Here is a 23444-nt window from a genome sequence, read left to right on the forward strand (position 1 = left end):
CTGGCTGATGTCTGGCACCACCTCCTCTAGGTCCGAATCTGAGCCTGATTGATTACCTGAAACACCTTCTCTCAAAACAGGGGCAGTAGGATTAGCCATGACAACATCCAGTAATACATGCACCCCCAAATAGGGTGGTGGTGGTGGCTTACAGTAGATCTCCTTTGCAGGCCCCGAGCAAAGGAGGGTGGGGGTTTCAGCAGTTGAAAGGGGGACCAAATTGTCCACAAGGCTCATGGGTGGGAGGAATCAGACGCAGCAGTGGAAAAGGTCATTTTCTAGTTAGTCTGCTTTATTTTTCAGGCTGCTGCAGGGAGCAGCAGCAGACCTCTGGAAGGCCATTGGCTGTCCCCTGACATTTTTTGTACATTATAACATTGTTCCACCACATTTGTTAGTATGCACAGCCCCTATTTCAATCAGGACCACCAGATCTGTCTTGGGACCTGTTCAGACAACACGCTAAGCCATGGTTAGACACACACACACACACACACACATTGCACACATATCCCAGTGTATGGTTCACAGGGTGCAACAGATATTTGACTCTATCCCCTGAGCCACCAAGTTGTGTCTGGCTCTGGTTGATAGATCTCAGCTTTCTAGATTTTCTTAAACAACAACAACAACAACAACAACAACAACAACAACAACAACACACTCGCAAGCTTGAAATCTTCCAACCGGTGTCCCAGTCTGCCATTCTGCATCTATAGAGAAGCAATAAAATGGTGATACTGTGTCTTGGTTCCATAGTTCTATTATGAAGCTGATGGGTGGGAGATTCAGGACAGATTAAAAGAAGAACTTCTTCACACAGCACATAGTTACCCTGGAATTCACTACCACAAGATGTAGCATTGGCCACTGCTTTAGATGGCTTTGAAAGGGGGTTGGATAAATTCCTGGAGGAGAAGGCCATCAATGGCTACTAGTCCTGATGGCTAAGTGCAACCTCCAGTATTAGAGGCTGTAAGCCTATATGTGCTAGTTGCTGGGGAACATGAGTGGGAGGGTGTTGTTGTCACATGTCCTGCTTGTAGTTCCCTGGTTGACCACTGTGTGAACAGAGTCTGGACTAGATGGACCCTTGGTCTGATCCAGCAGGGCTCTTCTTATGTTCTTACGTTGTTGGATACCTGGGTCAGTATCCAACTGTGTCATTCTTATGTTCTTATCATCCGCAGTCCCCCCCCTCCTGGATTGTTCTTCAAGGAATTTAAAAGCAACAGTAGTACAGATGGCTTCCGTCTTTTGCTCCGTGTTATGGCTTAGTATTGGCTTCATCTGATTTCACCTCTTCTTTCCCCCCCCTCCCCAACCCACTTTCCTCCAGCACATACCAAGTCGTTGTGGAAGAAGACAGGCCCAAGAAGATCAAGCGGGAGGTGGCTGGCCACGAGTGCTTCCCGGTGCCACTCACCTTTGATGATGCCATATCCCGGGGCTCAGTTCACTACTTTGGAGCCGAGCTTCTTCCCAGCAGCCTCACGGAAGCCAAGCCCTTCACTGTAGGGGACAACCAAACCTACAGTGGCTACTGGAATCCACCGTTGGAGCCCAAGAAGGCCTACCTCATCTATTTCCAGGCCACGAGCAATCTCAAAGGGGTGAGTACTAACTGGTTGCCATAAACTGGGGTTTGTCGAAATCCTGGCTCAATAGGGAATAAGCTTTCTCTCATTTCACCCTTTTTAAAAAATGTGTTTATCCCATCCTGCTTTTACATTCATGTTGCAGTAGTCTCCAATCCAGGGATTTGTGAACTGGCAAAAACCGAGCTCACAGAAGTTCTCTAAATTCCATCTCAACACCCGTTCTGACTCCAGTCCAATCTTCGAGCATTTTTGCATGAACTTTCATAAGGTTTTTCGTGCAGACTTCTCTTAACACATCCGTTTTATCTGACATTTGGGCCTCGTAGAGACATTTCTTTTTTTGCAACCCAGTTTCCAAATACAATGCATTTCCAAATATTATTTTCTCATGCGTTTTTGGACTGGGGAACTCCGTTGAAAAATTAGAAGTGCAAATTTCGAAGGGTAGCCGAATTTTGGTTTGCGGTGGGGTTCGAAAGTATGAAATTGCATAGGTTCACATTCAAATGTGAACTGAATGCATTTTCCCTCCTGCCTTTGGGGCATGGAGTGATTCGGGGCCTCTTTTGCTTCATATATGCATAGCAAAGACTCTTCCATTGAGCTACCACCCTTCTCTCGGCCCATGAATGTCAGCTGCAGCTGCTATGGCTTCTTCCTATTTGATGCAGAGAAACCTCCTTGCCTTTTCTAGCACTGGCCCAGAATTCGGCCTGATTTGGAGAGGGAGAGGGAGCAGGAGCCAGCCAGAAACATCTCAGCAAGAGACGCTCCATCTGACTCCCTTCCTTGCAGCAACTCCTTCCATCCGCTAATGCAAGGAGATGTCCTCCAACGGCTCCAGGTCCTGAGCTTTCCTGTCCCCCCGGGCTGCCCTAATGGGCTGTACTGTGCTAATCTGTGAGACAATGAAGTTCTCCCTTGCCGTGCCAGCCTGGCTTTCGCTGCAGAAACAAATAGGAGCTGCCTAACCTGCGGTTCTGTTCGGTGTCTTGACGAATTTCTTTCAAGACAGCGGCTGGAGGAACTAGGGCTCCTTCAGGAGAGTTCTCGATGCCTTGAGTTGACAGGTTCCAGCAGCTGCCATCTGACCAACTTGGGGGTGCACAGGGCAGTGTCGCGTGTCACGCCCTGGGAGCCAGGCGCCTGCCAAGCTCCATGGACACGTTTCTCCTCACAGCTATCTGTTTTTGGAGAGCTGGCCAAGGAACAGGAAGTGCTGCTGTTGAGAGGAAATAATAGTGCTGGGCTGAATCCTGTCTCCTATTTTTGGGAACCTTTTCTCTCCCTGTGAAAGAGGCATTGTTTTTTTCCCTGCTCTTTCACAGGGAGGAGGATAATTTTCTCTTTGGGGAGGGGGGCAGTGTATCCACACACCTTTTTAAAGTGTAGCCAGTTGCTGAGGGGCCTTTTTTCCATCGTTAATTAAAAATAAATAAATCCCCGGCACTGGGAGGAGCCTGGCAGTTCTTCATGAATGCCTACTGGAGAACATGTGACATCTCCTTCTCCAATGGGCATTCAGGAAGAACATCTGAGCTCCTCCAAGTGCTGGGAAAGGGACAAAGGGTGTGTGTCAGGGAGGACCTGTGCCCAACCACTCTCAAAGGCTGAGAGCAGTTGGGTGCAGGGCTGTCCTAGCACTGGGTAGGTCTTCCTGGGCCCATGAGGGCTGGATGCAGGGACATCCACTGCCCTTGCAGACCCAGGCAGATTTTCAATGCACTGCTAAAGATTGACACTCTGCCTTGGCGTCCTTTCTAGCCTCCTTCTTATTGATGCCATCTGTTTCTCATGGACCTCGGCATCCAAATATTCTAAATGGCACAACAAGGAGTCCTCACACAATAAGTAGAAGATTTCCCCATTAAGGATAACGATGCCCCTTTTTGTTTCGTTTTCATTCTCCCATCTGTGGCAGAGGTGTTATGAGCGCCAGGAATGCCTCTGGGAATGCCGTGGGCAGATGAGATTGAGAAGGAGGAGCCATACAATGCAGGGAAGAAAGGACAGGACAAATGATTTCTCGTTTGGCTGCCCAAGCCACCAGACATGCTTGGGTTTTGGGCAGTGCTAAAGCCACCTGCCTGTCTGCTTCTCAGGGCTGGCTGGGGGATTCCGTCAACCTTCCGGGTGCTCTTCTCCATCTGTGGGCCTTAATCTCTGGGAATACAACGCCAAGCAGCCTCGTCATTTACAAATGACAGACTTACAACATCAGCTCCCGTTTGTAAATCAGTGTTGATCCCAGGTAATTTGCGCCTTTACCCTTGCATCAGTGGGGGTTTGAAGGCCACCATTGGCATGCAGGGAGGGGGGAGTGTGCAATTTATGGAGGCTCCTGAAATTCTGCATCTCCCCCCATTGCATCAATGGCAGCCATCACTGATGCAGGAAGGGCAAATGTGTGATTTCGGTTTGCAGGCAGGCAGCTGCTGAGCACTCGGGCGGCAGTCTGCACTTGTGTCAGGAGTGCCTTACTGGGTCCGGGGGATGGATGTGGGGGGATGCACTGGACTCCCGGACCCAGTTGGGCACTCACGGCATCCCTGGTAAGGGCGCTGCTCACTCCAACCTCCCGCCTTGACTTTTGAGTGTGCATATCGATCTGATGAGAAGCCTTGATGGGTAGGTTTGAGTGTACCTTTTTATTTATGTTTGCTGTGGCCTCCAATCGCTATCATGATATGCATGGCACAAACAAGTGGAAAAGGTCCCATTGTAAAAATAACAAGCAGATTTGCTCAAACTCTTGGCTGAGTATTACTCTCCCTTCTTGCTTACGGAGCAGAGCAATGGTGAAAGATCACGAGTGTTCATGGGCTGGTCAAACCTTGTGTGGTGCAGTGGACAGCCAGTGTGGTGTAGTGGTTGGAGTGTTGGACGAGGACTGGGAAGACCCAGGTTCTAGCCCCCACTCAGCCATGGAACTCACTGGGTGACTTTGGGACAGTCACAGCCTCTCAGCCTCTCACAGGGTTGTTTTGAGGATAAAATGGAGAAGGGGGGATTGTGTAAGCTGCCTTTCATTCTTTGGAGGGAAAATGGTGAGATGTATATATAGCAAACAAACAAATAAATAAAGCTGCCTATTTTCTTCTTTTCTCTTAGGAAATGAGGCTGAATTGCATCCGAATAGCCCGGAAAGGTGAGTACTCTTCTTCATGTATTCCCTTCTTCATGTATTCCCTCAGCTGCAGACTGGACTTTCTGAGCTATTCTCTGTTGCTGAGTAATGCATTATGGGCTTATTTGCTATCAGGTAGTGGTTACCAACAAGATGGCTGCCGGTGAGGCAAGCGAGTGCTGCAGAGCTGGACCAAAACGTTTGGCTGCTCTGAGGTAGACCAGCAAATGGTGCCCCTCTTCCACCCATAGTGCAGAATACTGAAGCACCGTCATATTGTTTTAGCATCTCAGTCAGAAAATCTCACAAGCGCTGCTCCGCCTCCCCTGGAGATGAAAATACAGTAATGATAAATTAAAGAATTATCCGTTTTCTTCCTTTTTGTGATACCAAATTCAGCCACCTGAGATGGCTGCTTCACTTTTCCTAAGGGTAGGGATGGCCCTGAAATGGAGCTGTAGGGCAGGATTGGTTCCAGGGCCAGCCTAAGACATTTTGCTGCCTGTGATGAAGAACAAGATGGCACATTCCAGGCACAAAAGCCAACTGGACAAGCAATCGAATTATTTTCTTCAACACTCGTGATGGGTCACCATCCTCCACCACACCTGATTATAGGGATGAGCCAACTCACCTGCATCCAACTCATGGGATGCTTGCCCCACTCTTTGTGAAGCTCATGCGTCACAACCTTCTTAGATGGATCGGCGAGCATCTGACGAGTGTGGTGCACACAGTGGAGGCTCTGGAAATTGCAGATTTCCCCTGCTGCATAAATGGCGGCCGTAAAGGCTCCAGTTATGCAGCGTGGCTAATTCCATAATTTCCAGAGCCTCCATTGCTCTGCACAATGGGGAGGGAAGTCATGCTTTTGCTATTGTTCCACATCATGCTTAGGATAGCCATCAGGGAAAGTAACTGTTGTCCAATTCTGCCGCCATTTAAAAGGGGAATTGGGCAAATTCATGGGGTGGGGGGATAGTGCTATTGATGGCTACTAGTCCTGTTGGCTATATGCTACTTCCAGTATCAGAGGCAGTATTCCTATGTGCACCAGTTGCTGGGGAAACTGGGTGGGTCCCACTGGTGGGCTTCCCACATGAAACTGGTTGGAACAGAGTACTGGACTAGATAGCCCCTTGGTCTGAAGCAGGATGGTCCTTCTTATATTCTTTTAAAAACAGCTTATAGTGATGTATAGGATGCTTTGCAGATTAATATAAGCAGAAGTATAGGTCTCTGCTCCAAAAAGCATTTCTTCTTGAACTCAGTGGGATTTACATCTGAGTGCTATAAGTCATAGTTGCACTGCACTGTGGGTGCTGTAGTCTTTAATTGTGACTTTTTCAGTCAGTGTAGCTCAAACACATCTGCACCATAAACAGAAGCAGTGGTAATCCATTTGTTCAGATAGATTTCTTCCAGATACCCATAGCTCATCGTCCAGGTAACGGTTTTCACTGCAAATTCCCTGCATAGGTGTCCTGGGGGATTTCTTTGTGAAAATGTTCACTCATCACTAATCTAGACCTAAAACATAAACTGCTCTAAAACAAAAATAACAATGTCGTTTCTCCACATTTTATTTTCCTATAGAAGTCCTTTTGCTCGATAGCAAAATGCCCTAGGCTCAAATTGGAAGTGAATTCCTCCAAGGCGCCATGATAATCCATAGTCCTAGACTGCTGTAGAAACATTTGTTTTGAATTAAAAACAAAACAAAAAATGAAAAAAACAAAAACAAATTAAGAATAACAGGGATCTTAGAAGAGAAGCAACTTCTGTTTTGTAAAGTTGTGTCATATTTGGGGACCTCTTTGACCTTGCTGACAATACATTTAAAAAGCCAGCACACGAACGATTGATTGGGTCTGCCAGAGAGTTCCGGACATGTTTGGCATTTTATACTTGAGCCGTGCACAAATGGTCTCTTGGAATTCTCCAGCCTATTTGTGAGCAGAGATAATGGTGCAGCTAGATAATTTTAGACCCTGGACTTAACTGACTTAGGGCATCATCAGACGAGTGTTTTATTGAATGCTTCTTATGGGCCACTCTTGATTTTTATGTGGGTCCTTTTGACAATGCTGTCCACCCCAGCACATCTCCTGCTCCTTCTTGTCTTCCTTCTGCGACAAAATAAGACTCAGTAGATCCAATTTTTTTTTTGCCGGGGTGGGGTGGGGAAAAGCATCACACTAAAAACATGCTAAACGCACCCACTGAATTGGCCATGTGGTTTTTGATGCTTCCTCTTTCTTCATCGTGTGAAGGAAGAGGAAGCTGTTCATTGCTATTGTGGGACAGGAACAGGAGGCCAAAGCAATGGCAGAGAAATAGGATTTTCCTCCTGTCTGATGACATTTTGGCTGGAACAGTGGGGAAGTGGTCTTTAGATGCCTTGGTAGTCCTGATGTATACAGATATCATTTCCCTCCTCCCCCCTCCTCCAACAATTCCATGCATTGGAATCTGCTCTACATTCCTGATATGTCAGAGAGAGAGAGAGAGAGAGAGAGGTGGGAAGAACTAAACTGTTTGCCAAATTTGAGCAAAAAAAAAAAAGAGAAGAAAAAGCCCTGATCTTATGCAGTTTTTATTTTAAACTCACTGAAATCATCACACCCTCTTGCCCCCAGCAATGAAATATTGTTTGCTTCTTGTGTCCTAATGATAAGCACTTTTACTTGGGAAGAAGCACCGTTTTGTTCTAGAAAATGACAATATATGGGGAAAGCAAATATAATACAATGAGCATCTGCAACTGTGTACATGCCCAACCAGCCAGAAAGATGCTGTTGGTTTTGGCATGCCCATACCAGTCCAGAAGTGATGCCAGGGATATTTGCTATATTTTGAATGCTTTTTAATTTGTGTGAACTGCCCGGAGAGCTTTGGCTATTGGGCAGTATAAAAACGAAATGAATAAATAAACAATAAATGAATAAATACTTGTCCCACCATGTGCTGGGCAATGTGTGGTAATTTGGGGTGGGGGCACAACCTCCTTCTTTTTTCCTACCCCCCCCTCCCCGGTTACAAGTGGAAGCAGTGCAGCAACTATGTTCATAACCTGGCTACCATTTTGCATCTTCCACAATGTTCTAGACCTAGGCTGTTTGTACACCAGCCCGAAAATGCAGGCAGGTCACGGCCGAGTCCCTGTGCATCCAAATGACTCACAGGGACTCCCAGGGGCAGAGGGGGACGAGCGCGGGTTTCCCCAGGGATAAATAATCCCTGGGAAAATCCGATTCTTCCCACGGTCTCGGGATCATCCTGAGACTGCGGGAGGTGTGGCCGCCCATCCTGGCTTCTTCCCTCATTCCCGTGAGTAGTGGGGAGCAGTAAAGGGAAGGAACCGGGCTGGGAGGAATCAGGGTGGGGGGGGGGAGAGGGGTCAGGGCTCCCCCCCTTAATTTTTGCTGGAGTGTGAGTGCACTCCAGCTCCTGTTACTTTTAAAAAATGGCTGCCTCCACCCACGTGACACTCTTCCTCCCATCCTGGACATCGTACTGGCCATTTGAACATGGGGGACAATCCCGGAAGGAGATAAGTCTGAGATCGCCTCCCCCCCATCCCTCTACACCGGGCTGGTGTAGAAATGGCCCTAGTGTCATTCTAGGGTGTTTATTGAGGGCACATGAGTGAAGCACTGAAAAATAATCTTGATGCACTCAAAACAATCACACTAAGATGCAAATGAACTAAAAGCAAGGGCAAATCCATGCGTGCTCATTTTTCAGATTTTTTAAAAACTCTCCTAGTTAAACCAGAATTCAAGAGAAATAGAATGCAAGGCATAAAGGAATGAAGCTAGGGTGGCCACGTCTCCTCTCTTTACAGAGGACAGTTCTCTATTTGAAGGGCTGCCAGAGCACAGTTTAAAGATAAAGAACCATCCAAAGGAAGAGTTGGGCCCTGAAGTTGCCTGTCAATAGCACATGAACTCAGCAAGTCTACACCATGCCTATATCCCGAGATCATCCCTGTGCATCCAAATGACACACAGGGATCCCAGGAGCAGGCAGGGATGATCCCTCCATTTGCCTGGAGTGTAGAAAGGGACACGGTCACCATCTTCTCCACTATGTTGAGCTGTACTGTTATTTCAATTCAATATGAACATGCAAATTTTATGCAATCTGTTTTGGATTTTGCGTTTCCTCCATTTTTTGGTGTTCCTTCTCTACTTGGATATTGTTGTGGAGTGCAGCAACACTGCATTTTTCATGTTGTCCCTAGTTTGTAAATGCTTCTCAATGGCAGCCAGAGATCCAGGCCACATCACCATTTATATAAAGGCACAGTGCGGTGCTTCAAGGCAGCAGCCCTCTTGTTAATTATGCTTTATAGTTTGCAACACAGTGGTGGAACAGATGGGTTGCTTTGGAGGACTGGGGGAGAAGGCGGCCTTACACGCCTATTCCTGTGTAATTGTAGCATGGTCCTGTCCGTTGATCTGTTAAATTGGCCTCATGACGCTTCCCTTTACAACTGTGTGTGTCTAAGGATGGAGTGACATTCTCTGGAAAACAGGACCAGAGCCATGCCATCTGGGGCTATGCACATGAGTCAGACTGGCAGGGGACTCACTGGAAGCAAATGTACTGTGGAAGTCATCCACACAGGATTACTAGTTTCAGTTTAGTTTATTGGTCAGGCACGAAAGGGGAAAAGAACATGATACAAAAGGTGATGTAAAACTAATAAATCCAGAGACTGGAGTTATATTATCAGCCTGTCCATGGACCACTTGCATTTCTTTGAAAGCTCCCCCCACCCTGAGTTTCTGGGTCTGGGCACCCAGATTGGTCCCCATCTATTCCACTGAGCAAAAGTAGGTATTTGTGCCAGATGACATTCCCTAGTGATGGTACTGAATATTACCCAAGCATAGCTTGGGATTTGAAGATGACTAGTTTGGAGTGGTCACCACAGTGTGGGACAAGCATCACGCTCCCCAAATGTTCTTTCCCATCTCTGATTGAGAGGGTCTTACCTTTATTTTAATATTTATTTAAAATGGAGCAAATCTTAGCACAAGCTCTCCCTCACTTCCTTCTGCCCTGTGTTTGCCTTAGGCGTTACTGATAATTAATCATTGATCTTGTGTTGTCATGGCTGATACTGCCTCTTTTGTCATTGATCTGAAAAGTGATAATGTTAGTATGAGTGACATGAATTGTTTGGGTTGTTTATTCTTGGGACAACATACTGTTGTAATTGACGTATTGGTGCATTTTTTTGTTTTCGTGTTGCTATTGTGCTGTTTGCTGCTTTTGGCCACATTTTGTGGGAGAGCAGCATGCAAATTCAATGATGATGATGATGATGATGATACCCTACCTGCTTCAATGGCCTATTGTCATGTCTAGCCCTGCTCCCCCTGGGTTGGAAGAAGGTGTTTTAGGCGATCAATCAGAATCAGACTCTGAAGTAGAGGAGTCGGTGCCAGAAACAGGCCAGCCTATACTAGTGGGGGAGAAAGCTCTCACGGGCTCTTCACCAGAGCTTATCTCATCAAGGGCAAATGATACACAGTCAGTGGGAAGCCAACATTCTTCCGAAGGAGAGAGCATCGACAGGTTAGCCGATCCTAGTGTATGCCACCGACTAAAACAGGCGGAGTGAAAGGAAGGCGAGAGAAAGTCAGCCTGGTTCTCATCTCGTCAGAAGTTGCCTCAGAACTAGTCTCTCTGAAGTTAATGCGTCTTAGGAAAAGGCTTTCCATTCTTCTTGAAAGGACAATTGTCTCACTTAGTTTGCATAGTTTTGCCTAGGGGAAAGTTCCTGGAGAACTTTCAGGTGGGAGGAGATGTTTGTTGCTTGACTAAAGCTTTGTGGATTACTTAGCAGACATCATTATTGTCTCCCAAGAAGGCAGGAGTTTTTGAGAAACACGACACCTATGGTTAAAAGCAATAAATGTATGATGATGACTCCTGCTCATCCACTTACCCACTGCTCCCAAGTCACTTGCCATTTGGCCTTTCTATAAACAATGTTTGAGATGGCCAGGATTCTCCAAACATCATCTCGCCACTCACCTCATGGCCGATTCATAGAATCATAGAACAGCAGAGTTGGAAGGGGCCTACAAGGCCATCGAGTCCAACCCCCTGCTCAATGCAGGAATCCACCCTAAAGGATCCCTGACAGATGGTTGTCCAGCTGCCTCTTGAATGACTCTAGTGTGGGAGAGCCCACAACCTTCCCTTTCCCGTTTGAGATCTCTGCTTGGTCTGCGTGAACGGGAAGCTTGTGCAAATCGAGCAGTGAATGAACAGGAGATTTGTGCAAGTTTCCTCACATTTGCACACATTTTCTAATTTGTGCAACTTCCGTCCGTAGGCGAAAGCGGGGCTGATTCGGTCTACGGAGGAAAGTTGCACCTAGTGAACTTGGAATCAGAAATGAGATACATGCAAACACGTGTTTGACGACTTATGAATATTTTGGGCTGACCTGTGCTTGCACTTGCGTTCAGAGCTTCAGACAGGGCATGCTTACATGTTTTGTGAGGAAAAACAGAATTCTCATACATCCCTACCTTTTACTTTTCTTGCTACTCCAGGGGTGGCAAAGAAATGCAGGGAGGTCTCCCTCTCCCTCCCTTTCTCTGATGCCTGGTGTGCTGTTATGACTACATGGCAGGTCCTGGAGACCTGGGAACAGGGGTTTCCCCAGTGCTCTTCACATGTTTTAGTAGCAATGAAAAGATGGTGTGTGAGTGTTTGGGGAAGAAGCTTGTGGGGAGGTGAGAGATATTGGAAGGTGAGGGATGCTGCGTTCCTGGAAGGATTGGACCCCAACATGCTTCCAGTGATATTGTTGGGGGCACATCAGGGTCTGAAATCTCTTAGGATTGGCTTTGAAAAAGCAAGCCATTTGGGGGAGAATGGATTGTTACTATTATGGCCTGGTTCAGACAACACGCTAAACCATGCTGCTTAACCACAAAATGGTTAATGCATTCCCTTAACTATTCTGTGGTTAAGCAGCATGGTTTAACATGTTGTCTGAACCAGACCATTTTCAGGCCTGACTAGGAGAATGGGTAGCCACTGATGCATCACCACAAGAAGACGAAGTGTAATCCCCCCAAAAGAAGACAGAAGAGGATAGTGATGTGCATCAGCTAATTTATACCAATTTCTTTAGCAATAATTATTATAATTTCAATGGTAATACAGTACTTCTCAACTTAGTGTGGAAGACTATGGCCAGGTAAATTGTATGCCTTCCTCTTCAATCTCCTGCCCAGGTGCTAACTGTGGATGAACAACCGTTCTTCTGGTTTATTGTCTTTGAACCAGAATTTATTTATATCTGTATTTATTGTTTATTCATTAAAAGGGAAGGGCAACAGCCTTCCAAACAGAGGTGCCTTCAATCAGAGGATTGTCCTCTGACAGCCCTTCCAATAGAGGATGGTCTTCTGTAAAACAAAGGAGACATGATCACCCTGTTAGGGGAATGTCAGTGTATATAGAATGGGTGGGGGAAGGCAGTGTATAGAGACATCCCAGGTTTCTAATGCAGAGCCAAAATCTGAACACAGATGTGGCAGCACAAGCAGAACATTGGGGGGGGGGGGAAGAACCATCACTGCCAAGAGTTATTCCAGACAGTGTTTCTTTCTTGTAATGATTGCTTACCTTCTTCAGACAACTTTGGCCTTCTCTCTTTTGATGCCTATCCAAAGTTCCACGTGACTCTGCTCTTGGGAAACGAGAGTCCCACATAAACCCAGGCACCTAGTTCAGGAAAGGACCACTTCTATGTGTGAAACGGAGCTAATGGAGAGGATTTGTCACCGGCACAGCTTGGCTCATTTTGGGAGAGGGGGAAATTTGAGGTGGGGGAGGAAGAAGGGTGTACATAGTTTGTCTCTCGTATGTGTTTGAGTGGCTTATTGTTTCTTTGACTCAAGACGCTAAGCAGGCTGCTGCTGCTGGTGTGTGTTGTTTTATTTCAAATGTGGGATTAAATTGGATTGTTTGCTAGAAGATAGGTATTATGTGCGCTTGGCTGAGAAGATGGCTCGAGGGGGCCTGAAAGTCTATGTAGCCTTTTCCAGATTGAGCGGCAGGAATGGCCCATGCCTCTTTGTGGTTTGGTTTAGCTCATGTTCCACTCAGCTGGGTAAGGAGCATACTGCAGGGTGGCGGCTGGCTTAATCTGTGCCCAGGGGCAGAGGCTGACTGGTGTTTTGCGTCTCAGTTTTAATGGCGTCTCAGTTTTAATGGCAAAGGCCACACGGACGGACAGGTGAGATCTGCCAAGTGTCCACAAGGGCAGTTCAAGGTGTCCGGGATCTCTTCCCAATTGTCAAGCGCCAATGTCATCTGCTGGGCAGTAAACACCGTGCAGGAGGTCGTCCTAATTTCAGAAGATCATTGCTTGTGAATGAGTTGAAGTAGAGGAGGGGGAGGAGGAAAAGGAAAAAGAAGAGGAGGAGGAAGAGGAAGAGCACACTTGGTTCTATATATATCTAGGGCAGCCTTCCCCAACGTCTTCCAGATGTACACCCTCCAGATTTGTTGGACTGCACCTTCCATCAGAACCCCAATGGTCAGGAATGCTTGTAGTTGTCATTCAAAACATCTGGAGGACACCGGGTTTGCAGAAGGCCAGTCGAGGACAATGGTTTGTTAGAATGTCTAGACCAGTTTGTCAAGGACATGGCCCTTCAAATCTACATCATGCATGCCAGAGCTATTGATTAACCACCAGAATGTTGAAATGGGACCCCACCTCAGCTATCAATGCTGTGGAATGTAAGAACACTGCTCCATCAGACCAAAAGGTCCATTTCTAGCCCAACATGCTACAGTATTTCCCATGTTCTTCTGGGAAACCCATAACACTCTGAAGGTATCAGCTTCCTAATTTGTCCAGCTAGTCCAGCCTAGCCTTCTACAACCTCAATATGTTTTGTACTACAGCTCCCATCAACCCCAACTAGTGGGGGCAGGGAAGATAGGGGTTGTAGTGCAAAATATCTGAAGGGCACCCAATTGAGGAAGGCTGATTTAGCTCAGCGTCGTCTTCTCTCACTGGTAGCCATTCCCCAAGGCCTTACACAATGGTCTGTCTCCCATCACCCACTGCCACTTTCCTTTTTGAATGAGAGTTTGCAGGGATTGAATCTGGGGCCTTCTGTATGCAAAGCATGTGCTCCACCAGTGAGCTGCAGTCCATTTCCAAACAAAGATAAGCAAAGATCGATTCAAGAGAAGAAACCTTAGTTAAGGTTATTCTTACAGATCCAGATAGTACGTCTGTTCTAGGTCATAATCACAAAGAGCAACTCAAGAGTTGATTCATGCATTATACTTAGGATGGCCAATTACACATTGCAAATAAAGAAAAGAAAAGAAGAACATACATTACCACAAAAGAGGACACAGGACCACACAAAAATTGTGTGCGCTGATTTATTTGTTCACATGCAAATTTAGAAATAATTACTAAAATTTAGATAGAAATACAATATACCTCCCCATCATGGGAAAGACAGTGATCAAGAAGACCTGTGTGCCTGCAGATTCTGGTGAGCAAGTGCTAGTACTGGACAACTTCAAGCCCCCTGTTTGCTCTTCTTTCAGTTTTTTAGCTTCTTACATGTTTCCCCCCCACGTTATTTAGTGTTGGTTATTACCTTTAAAGCCCTACTGCAGGATCGCCTTCTCCTGTACAATCCGCCCCATACACTCAGGTCCTCTGGGAAGAATTTACTCCAGTCAACAAAAACAAGGCTGACAACCATTACCCAGAGGACCTTTTCTTCTGCCGCTCCCATATTGTGGAATGGCCTGCCAGGAGAGATTCGTCAACTTAACAGTCTTCCGGAATTTAAGAAATCCATAAAGACTGATCTCTTCTGGCAGGCCTACCCAGTTGAATTTTAAGACGCATTTTAATAATGTGCTGCTTTTAATAATGTATTTAACAATGTAATCAATTACATTTATTTTATGTCATCTGTATTTGTGTTGTACTCCACCTTGATCCAGAGGGAGTTGTTATTAATATTAATATAACCAGTTTGGGTTAATATTGTTGTTGTTGTTGTTATTGACCTGGAGAATGCCTTTAAATAGAGAGAGGACTCTCCTCCATAAAATAGGACACCGGGCCACCCAAATTATGGCTAATGCGGCACCTGGGCAGGCTGCCGTAAACACCTCTGTGTAGCAGGAGCTCCAACAGAGGGTGTTCAAAAGCCACCATAGGCATTTCCTTAGCTACTTGAATGTCACTACACTGGTACTAGAGTACGTACATGAATGGTATGCAGGTGATGGCTCCACTTATAGCACTACAAGAAGGACTTTTATTCGTGCTGTGCCAAAAATTTCTTCCACGTTATTTTCTGCCATTCCCACTCAATTTGTTAGAAAAGAAATTGCTTTCAAAAAGTAATTCCAAAGAACGGAAATTTTGGAGGAATTCACATGGGTTGGGGTCAGGGTTCTTGTGCTTATCTTACTGCTGAAGTGGCTGAGGAGTGTGTACAAGAGTCCTGTCTTTCATTCTACAATAATTTCTCTGCACCTGCCTTAGAGGAAAGATGTATCCACAATCCACCCCCTCAGAAATGTAACATTTGGAAGCTCGAGGGGAAGTGCTGAGCCCTAAAGGATGGCAACTCGAGCTGAGGCAATATTTCACAGAAGACATTTTTTCCCCCTCACAAAAGTCGTAAAATGTTTCTTTTCTTTACCCCCTGAGAAATAAAAGCCCCCTTTGAATTGTTTTCCCCATTTTTGGGGTGGGGTTTTCTTCCCCCCCCCTGCCGCCCCCAATGCCCTATAACAATGCTAGCTATGGTGTATTGTGGAGTGTGCTAAATGAAGGCCAGGCTACCAACACACTGAGGAAAACAAAAGACCCCTCGCCAATGGTGATGCCTACCTGTGAGAAATTGTAGGAGAATTTTTCCTCGTGCTGGAGGAATTCGGTCAGCTCGTCCCCCCAATTTCTCTGCCCGCAAAAAGGGTAGGGGATTTCAAGAGGTCGTTTGCGCACAGCTTTAGTTTTTATACCATTACAACAGGGTGTTGTTGTTTTTTGACCCAACTGTTCTGTGTTTTATCTCCTGCAGCTGCCTGCAAAGAGAGCAAACGTCCACTGGAAGTATCCCAGCACTCGGAGGAGATGGGCCTCATTCTGGGCATTTGCGCTGGTGGACTGGTGGTCTTGATCATCCTCCTAGGGGCAATCATCGTTGTCATTCGGAAAGGGTAAGGACACGTTTCTCTGCCCTTGCCCCATGGATGCTGGCTGTAACGCAGGCAGCTCCAGCCTCCGCCCTTCCACCTAATATCTTCTTCTGCCCTCAAGCTCATTCCACCTCATTTGGTGGCCCAGCAGCCTTCTCTGGTGCATGAAGAGAGATGCTCAAAAGAAGGGATAGCCAGACTCCGCAATAGCCAGAGTCATGGTCATGGTGTGAAGAAAGTGGATATGGAGATATTTTCTCCCTCTCTCATAATCCTAGAACTCAATGGGGTCATCCCATGAAGTTGATTGGTGGGACATTCAGAACAGATCAAAGGAAGGACTTCTTCACACACCCCATAGTTAAACTATGGAATTTACTACCACAAGGTGTAGCGATGTCCACCAGTTTGGATGGCTTTAAAAGGGGGTTGGATAAATTCCTGGAGGAGAAGGCTACCAACGGCTTCTAGTCCAGATTACTATGTTCTACCTCCAGCTTCAGAGGCGGTAAACCGATATACACCTCTTGCTGGGAACATGGGCGAGAGGGTCGTGTTGCACCCATATCCTGCTTGTGGGTCCCTGTGAACAGCTGGTTGGTTACTCTGTGAACAGAGTGTTGGGCTAGATGGACCCAGCACTCTAGATGGATCAAGCAGGGCTTTTCTTACATTCTTATGTTCTCTGTTCCTTCCTATCTCCATACCTCTACTGAGACTTAATTCTGAGCTAGATGAATCTTTCTTTCATCTCTCCCACCTCCTTTCAGACCCATAGCCAGAGATGTTGTGGTGAAGGGTCCTAAAGGCATAGGCAACCATGGCAGAACAAGCCCAGAGATAAATATATGTGATCTAATGCACAGGGAGCAATCCTCATAAACATATACCCTATATACCAGGATTGAAGAACCTGGAGGCCCAGAGACCACATCTGCATGCTTGGGGCCCTACGATGGCCATGGCTGCTTCCCCTTTGCCCTGACCACCATTTTATGGTTTCCTGGTGTTTGCAGATCTTTTTTTTCATTCAAAAAGGATGAAATGCCTCTCTTAAGGTTTAGTTACGGCAGTAAGTGCTTGAAACTCAAATATGCTTGTGTTTTGGTTATTGCCACCTTTTGAACCACTTCTTTTGCCTCCGTGGCCTCACCCACCATTGGAATGTGGTCCCAAGAGCTTCTTTATGTTGAATTCATAACTCAGACTGAAAGAGGCTCAATGCCTCTGCTATTTACTAATGGCAAGCTCAAGGGCCAAGTTATGATGGGTGGTAGGAGCAGAACAGGGCCACTGAGAAGCAAAAGGGAGGGAGCCACATGGGGTTGCAGGAGTAGGAAAAACAAAGCCTTTAGGGTTAAACAACTCTAGGGATGAGGGAACTGAACAACCCCCATCCCCAAATAGTCTAATCTAGCCATACTCTGTGGCTACAGAATGCTGAATATCTATGGGAAGTGGGACACGGACACACACACACACAACTGAGGGAGGAGGGGGAATTAAAAAGGCATGAGTGGCTGGCAAAGACACTGAATTGGAACACTCTATGCTGCAACATTTCCTTGCAGGCTCCCAATTGTTGGATAAAACGCCACCTACACAGGTAAAAGCACAAGAGGCTTACTGATTTTTGTCCAAATAAAAGCTGGAAATCCAGGGAGAACCTGGAATATGGTTACAACCTTTCAGTAAGATAAATGAATCACACACCTGCCTTCTCCCCTACCAGCTCCCCCAACACCATGAGATTGGACTCGGGTTGGACTCGATGGCCTTTTAGGCCCCTTCCAACTCTGCTATTCTATGATTCTGTGGTTGAATAGCAAACACACACACACACACACACACACACACACACACACACACACACAGAGAGCAAGATGGGTTTGCCTCCCTCACCCTGAGCCTGTCTGCCAGAGATTCCCCCTGCTCCCTTTCCTGCCCATCAAAGGATCCTCTTCTCTTGACTCTCCTCTTGGCTTGATTTTCTCTCCCCATAACTCTTCACTGGCTCTAACACCTCGTCATCTCTCTTTTGGCGGTGCTCCTGCTGATTTTGTTCTGCCTCCCAAAGCAATTGAGCAGTTTTCTTTCATACCCCAACTCTGATCTGCTATTAATGTATTCTGGGCCATAGCTGTAGCCTCACGCTATTAGAGTTTATGCCCTCAGCTATGTGGCGGCAGTGGCTCGGATCATGGGGGAGACAAGATATATCATCTTCCTAAGGTTCATCTTACTATTGCAGTGTACCAATGTTCTGGCATACGGTACAGATCACTGGATGCAGGCCTGTCAGCTTTGGTTTCTCCTGGCCTCTCATTCCTGCCCTTTGGCTCCGGGTTTGTGTACGTGTGTGTATGTGTATGATGCTTTCATCTGTGAAGTTTCACTACGTCTCGTCACATCTCATCTGCACCCTAGCATTTCAGCTCCAGTGTTGTGGATGGATGCTGCACAGTGGCACCCCCCACCCGCGCTAGTACTTTAGAATAAAATGTGACATTTTATATTATATGGTGCCAAATTTTCATGAGGTTCTTCTCTCTCTCTCTCTCTCTCTCTCTCTCTCTCTCTCTCTCTCTCTCTCTCTCTCTCTCATGCCTGTTTGTAGCTGTTGGTTCCCAGATCAGGGAAAGCCTATGGCTCAGTGGTAGAGCACATGTTTTGCAGGCAAAAAGGTCTCATGTTCAATCCCCAGCACCTCCAGGTTAGGGATGTACAAGAATTTCATATTGTTTTGCTGAATATCAGAACTTTCCTTGTTTGCCCTCCTGAATGCGAGCGCATCGTTTGAGAAAAGCTCACACATTCCCGAGCTTGCGTTCACAAAATGCATTCATCAAGAAAATGTGCACCTTCATGCTTTAGTCAGGGGGAGGAACGTAAGTGTGCATTTCAGTGGGCTCTCTTTAAAAATGCACACCGAAGTGCCTTTCCACATTGAAACGTCACCCATCGACAACGAAATATCAACAAAAAGCTTGCATTAGAAAAAGGGAATGAGGCCAAGCGAACTTCAAGATGTACCTTGATGATTTTGTGTTTCTCTGATTCTCCTGTCCATACTCCAGATAGGGGTGGATAAGGCCCCTATTTGGACAGAATAATAATAAAAAAGTGTTAGCCAGAAAGATAGAAAGGAAATCCTTCTTCATAGTTAAACTATGGAATCCTCTACCGCAAGATGACATGATGTCCACCATTTTGGATGGCTTTAAAAAGGGATTAGACAAGTTCAGGAAGGATAATTGACCAATGGCTATAGTCCTGATGTCTATGTGCTATCTCCAGTATCAGAGGCAGAATGCCTCTGTAGTCCACCTGCAGGGGTTCATGCATGGGAGGATGCTATTGTGCTCATGTCCTATGTGTGGGTTTGTATGTTTCACCATGGATCTTCTGGTGCTGAGGCTGTTGTCATGCACAAATTGAAAAACCCTCTCCCTTGGGGAGTAACATTGTGCAGAGGAATGCTGCCTCTGCATAGCATTGCTCTCGATGGGATGTGCATCTGGATGTCCTTACCAGTTCAATGGAGCATTGATCTGTCTGTCTTGGCAACAGGAATGCATTACTTTTTCTTGGCAACATTTGCCAAAGGGTAGACTAATATACAATAGAACGGGGCTTCCTGTTTCGGCTCAGTCATTTATATTTGCATGGGGAAATAATGTACCCTAAAATGTGTTGTGTTCCAAGTCAGCTGTAGGGCTATAGATGGACTTGGTGTATCAGGCCTGCAGCCAAATGAAGAGGGTTATCAGCTGATAGCTAGCAGTTGTTACGTGATGTGCTCTCATTAGACCTGTGTACAAACTTGCACACATTCTGAGACTTACACCCGCTTATAAGGAATCTTTTGACATTGGCAATAGAGCGTCTGTGGCTAAGTAAGGCGATACTTACTCAAGAAACTTACAGCACTGAAGGGGATAATGCCACAATGGCACATTTATTGAGGTTGAAACAAATACAAAGGCACAAGCTAGTTTTGGGGAAATTAGCTGAGCAAGTAGAGGCTTAGAAGCAGTTTCAAGACTGAAAAATAGACTTTTTGAGACTTAAGAGCATACACACAGAGACAGCAGGGGAAAGAGTAGAGGGAATCTTTAAAGGCAATATACCTTTCCTTGGGCTGCAGCCCTTTCCTGTAGAGCAGAACTGGGGAGCATTGCAACTCTTGGTCTTAGGTGAAGAGGAAAAGAATACAGCAAGGCAAAGCACTCACCCATGGCAGCTTGCTCTCACAAGCTGGAATGTGTAGTATGCTCTGTGTTTCTGGTTTAAAAGGGAGAGAGAGAGCTAGCCTGCTTCTTCCCTCAAACTTGAGGGTTTTTGTATGATGTTATTTACTTGCTATGGGAACAAAAGAGGGTGATTTGGGATGATGGCTGTACTTGATGCAGCTTGGAGTTCAGCAACAGGGCTGCATTAGCATGTGTATGACCAGGTATGACTCTTGCCATCCAGCATTCATGTTCTGCCTAGTTTTACCCCTACCTTTGTCTCTGGGGAATGCATTTGAAGAAGTCTATCAGGAAATGGTTACTTGACCCAGGCCTTTTGTGAATGCTCTCAGTCTGTAAGTGGGGTTTTGGGTTGTTTCAAAATGGAGTCAGTACTGCTCACAGAAGCTACCTTGTAACACAGATTGCAGGAGGGGATAATGGGTAGCAGGTGGCTGGAAGTCAGAGATGAGTTCTTTGGGAAGCAGGAGAGTTTCTAGGGAACTTTGACTTTTGCCCAACGAGAGACAGAGCTCTACTGATCCCTTCCATCTTCTGTTAGTTTCCATGTTCACTTTGCTAAGCTTGGATGGGAGAAGGGAGAAGCTCAGGCCCAAGTAGGGATTAAGGATGGATGAATGAGCCATGTTTGGGATTACCTGGATTCTCTGAACATTGTCTTGTTACTCATCTTGTGTCTGATTCCCATGTGCAATCACTGCTAACTCCATGCAACACTTGCGCAAATTGAACAGCGATCAAATGGGAGATTTGCGTAAATTTCCTCCGTTGGCCAAAGCAGGCCTCATACAGTCTACTGAGGAAATTTGCCCAAAGGAGGAAATTGGCAGAAATCGAACTGCAGATTGAGAATGAGACGAATGGAAGCACGTGTTTGGCAATATGTAAATATTTTCAGCAGACGAGTGCTTGTGTTTGGGGCTTTAAACACTTGGATATTTTGTGAGCAAAAATGAATTCCCGTACATCCCTGAATTTCAATTCAGTTTAAATTATTATTATTATTATTATTATTATTATTATTATTATTATTATTATTATTATTATAATGAACTTGCCCTGCTTGCAACCCTGAACATGAACACAATCACATTTCTTTTGGGGGTTGGGGTTGGGGAGCTCACACATCCTTGAGCTTCTGATGCAGTTTGCAAAATGTGTCCTTTTTGGGGGAAAATGTGGACTTTAAAATGTGTGTGTGTGTGTGTGTGTGTGTTTAATGGATGCATTTTCACACTTTAATCAATGTTGAAAACGTGCACATTTAGGTGTGTACTTAAAATAATGCTTAAAATAATAACTTTTCCTATTTGAAAATGCCCACATTTCACGTTTGGGAATGAGAATGAGGGTGGATAATGGAGCATCTTGACAAATTGGAGCATGACCTGTTCTCCCATGCCTAGTCCCATGGGCCAAAATTGGACAGCTTGGTAAGATGCTACATGTTTTCAATATCACTTCATGGAGTGGAGGTTTGGACACTCAAGATGAACAATTCGAAACTTTTGAAATGTGGATATACCGACGTATGTTGAAGATACCGTGAATTGACCGAATAACAGATGAGGCTGTATTACTTAGGGTAAACAACCAAATGGAATTGATAAATGCCATCAAAAGAAGAAAATTACAATATCTTGATCATACTATTCGAGGAGAAATATATACCATACTCCAACTTATTATACAAGGGAAAATTGAAGGGAAAAGATCTTTGGGAAGAAGATGGACATCATGGCTAAAAAACTTGAGGGAATGATAGAGCAATGGCTTCAAAAAAGATAGCTAACCTCCAAAAGGAGAAGGCACCTTAAGAAGAAGAAAAAAGGGGTCACAATATGGCGTTCTGGGGTTCCCCAGACTTCCTGGACACTCCTTCTTCCCCTGATGGTTTTCTGACTTTTTTGCATGTTCCCCCACCCTATTCTAATAGCTTGAAATGTCTCTCTTAAATCTTAGTTATTGGCAGTAAGACCTTTAAGTTAAAACACACAGATATTTTGGGTACTTTCAGCCACCCTAATGTTCCTTTGGCTTTGCCATCACTGGATTATAGATCCCAAGGGCTTTTCTGAAATTGAATTCAGCCTGTAGGCTGAAAGAGATTCAATACCACTGAAGTATGGGATGAAGTCTATGTGCAGAGGGTCCATGTGCTTTGCTTTCTCCCAGCGACTGAACAATGAATCCATGTGGCTATTAACACATGGTGGCCAGAAGCCAATTTCAATGAAAGCCCACATTCCTTCTACTTCCCTTCTTTCCAGTGCATCTGATATTGAGTTCTCTTTGGGTCAATATGCTGGTTTATGAGTTCTTGAGGGTTGTAAGAAGGAAAGCTGTTTCTCCTCTTGATTGATCTGGAAGGTTTAGAGCTATGAGCATCAGAGAGGGGGAGAGAGAGGGAGGGAGAAAGGAAGACCAGCATGAGCTGTTTTGCATGACACACCAGAGCTATCCTCAGCATGGCTTCCAGTGGCACGAAGACCCTGTCACTGCGACACCCCTAGTTGCTATCGGACTGGACAGCTGCTCAGCATGGATCCTGCAGACTGCTCTGAGATGCAGATCAAAGGCTGGCAGGGGGGCAGGGGAACAGGTCAGCAATGTCTGCTTCATGTTCCATCTATATTTCATTAGTTAGCATTCTGCCTGGGCAGGCATGATCCCTCTGCCCTTTCAGGAACATTAAGTCCCAGGCGAAGGAGCTGTTTTTTTCCAAGCAGCCCACCAGGGGATGGCAAAAGTCAGCAAGGCACAACGGGTCAGGCTGGCAGGAGCAGAAAAGCCGGCTGCTAAGGTTGGATGGAGTCACACGCGCACGAGTCTCTTGCGGATTCATTTCATGTCTTCCATCCCATGCGTCTCGTGTATTTGTGTTGCACGCTCTTCATCGCCTGACGGTCCGTAGTTTAGGAGTTGGATGAATTGTGGACTGCCGTGAGACAGTTTTCCTCCTAAAAATAGAAATAAAAATGGGGGCATCTCTAATGACAGTAGGGAAAAAAGGAGTACAGAAATGTACACGGAAGACCTGAGTCAATGATCATGTAAATGCCTTATGGCAGACTTCGAGTCCCTATCGCAAACCCCATTCCTCTGTTGCAAACATACCTGCTGGTTTCGCGTTATCAAATGGCTGCTTCATAGGTTATGTTTTCTCACATGGAGATTGAGCTCTGTGTTGGAGGAATATGGACCTGATATTGCTTTAATGTAGTGCTGAGC

The 23444-nt window shown here is 45.8% G+C and overlaps 1 protein-coding gene across 8 annotated transcripts in view; it reads left to right on the plus strand.

Moving 5' to 3' along the window:
- The window catches only part of PTPRU (protein tyrosine phosphatase receptor type U), a 410313-nt gene that overhangs the window by 281613 nt on the left and 105256 nt on the right, over nucleotides 1-23444 (plus strand). For all 8 annotated transcript variants that reach the window (XM_063139805.1, XM_063139806.1, XM_063139808.1 and 5 more), the window contains exons 12-14: nucleotides 1340-1613; nucleotides 4713-4749; nucleotides 15843-15981. In XM_063139805.1, the coding sequence (XP_062995875.1) occupies nucleotides 1340-1613; nucleotides 4713-4749; nucleotides 15843-15981 (450 nt within the window). The remainder of the gene's footprint in view (nucleotides 1-1339; nucleotides 1614-4712; nucleotides 4750-15842; nucleotides 15982-23444) is intronic.

The sequence above is a fragment of the Elgaria multicarinata genome, chromosome 13, assembly GCF_023053635.1.
Source record: "Elgaria multicarinata webbii isolate HBS135686 ecotype San Diego chromosome 13, rElgMul1.1.pri, whole genome shotgun sequence".
In the NCBI taxonomy this organism is placed as follows: Eukaryota; Metazoa; Chordata; class Lepidosauria; order Squamata; family Anguidae; genus Elgaria; species Elgaria multicarinata.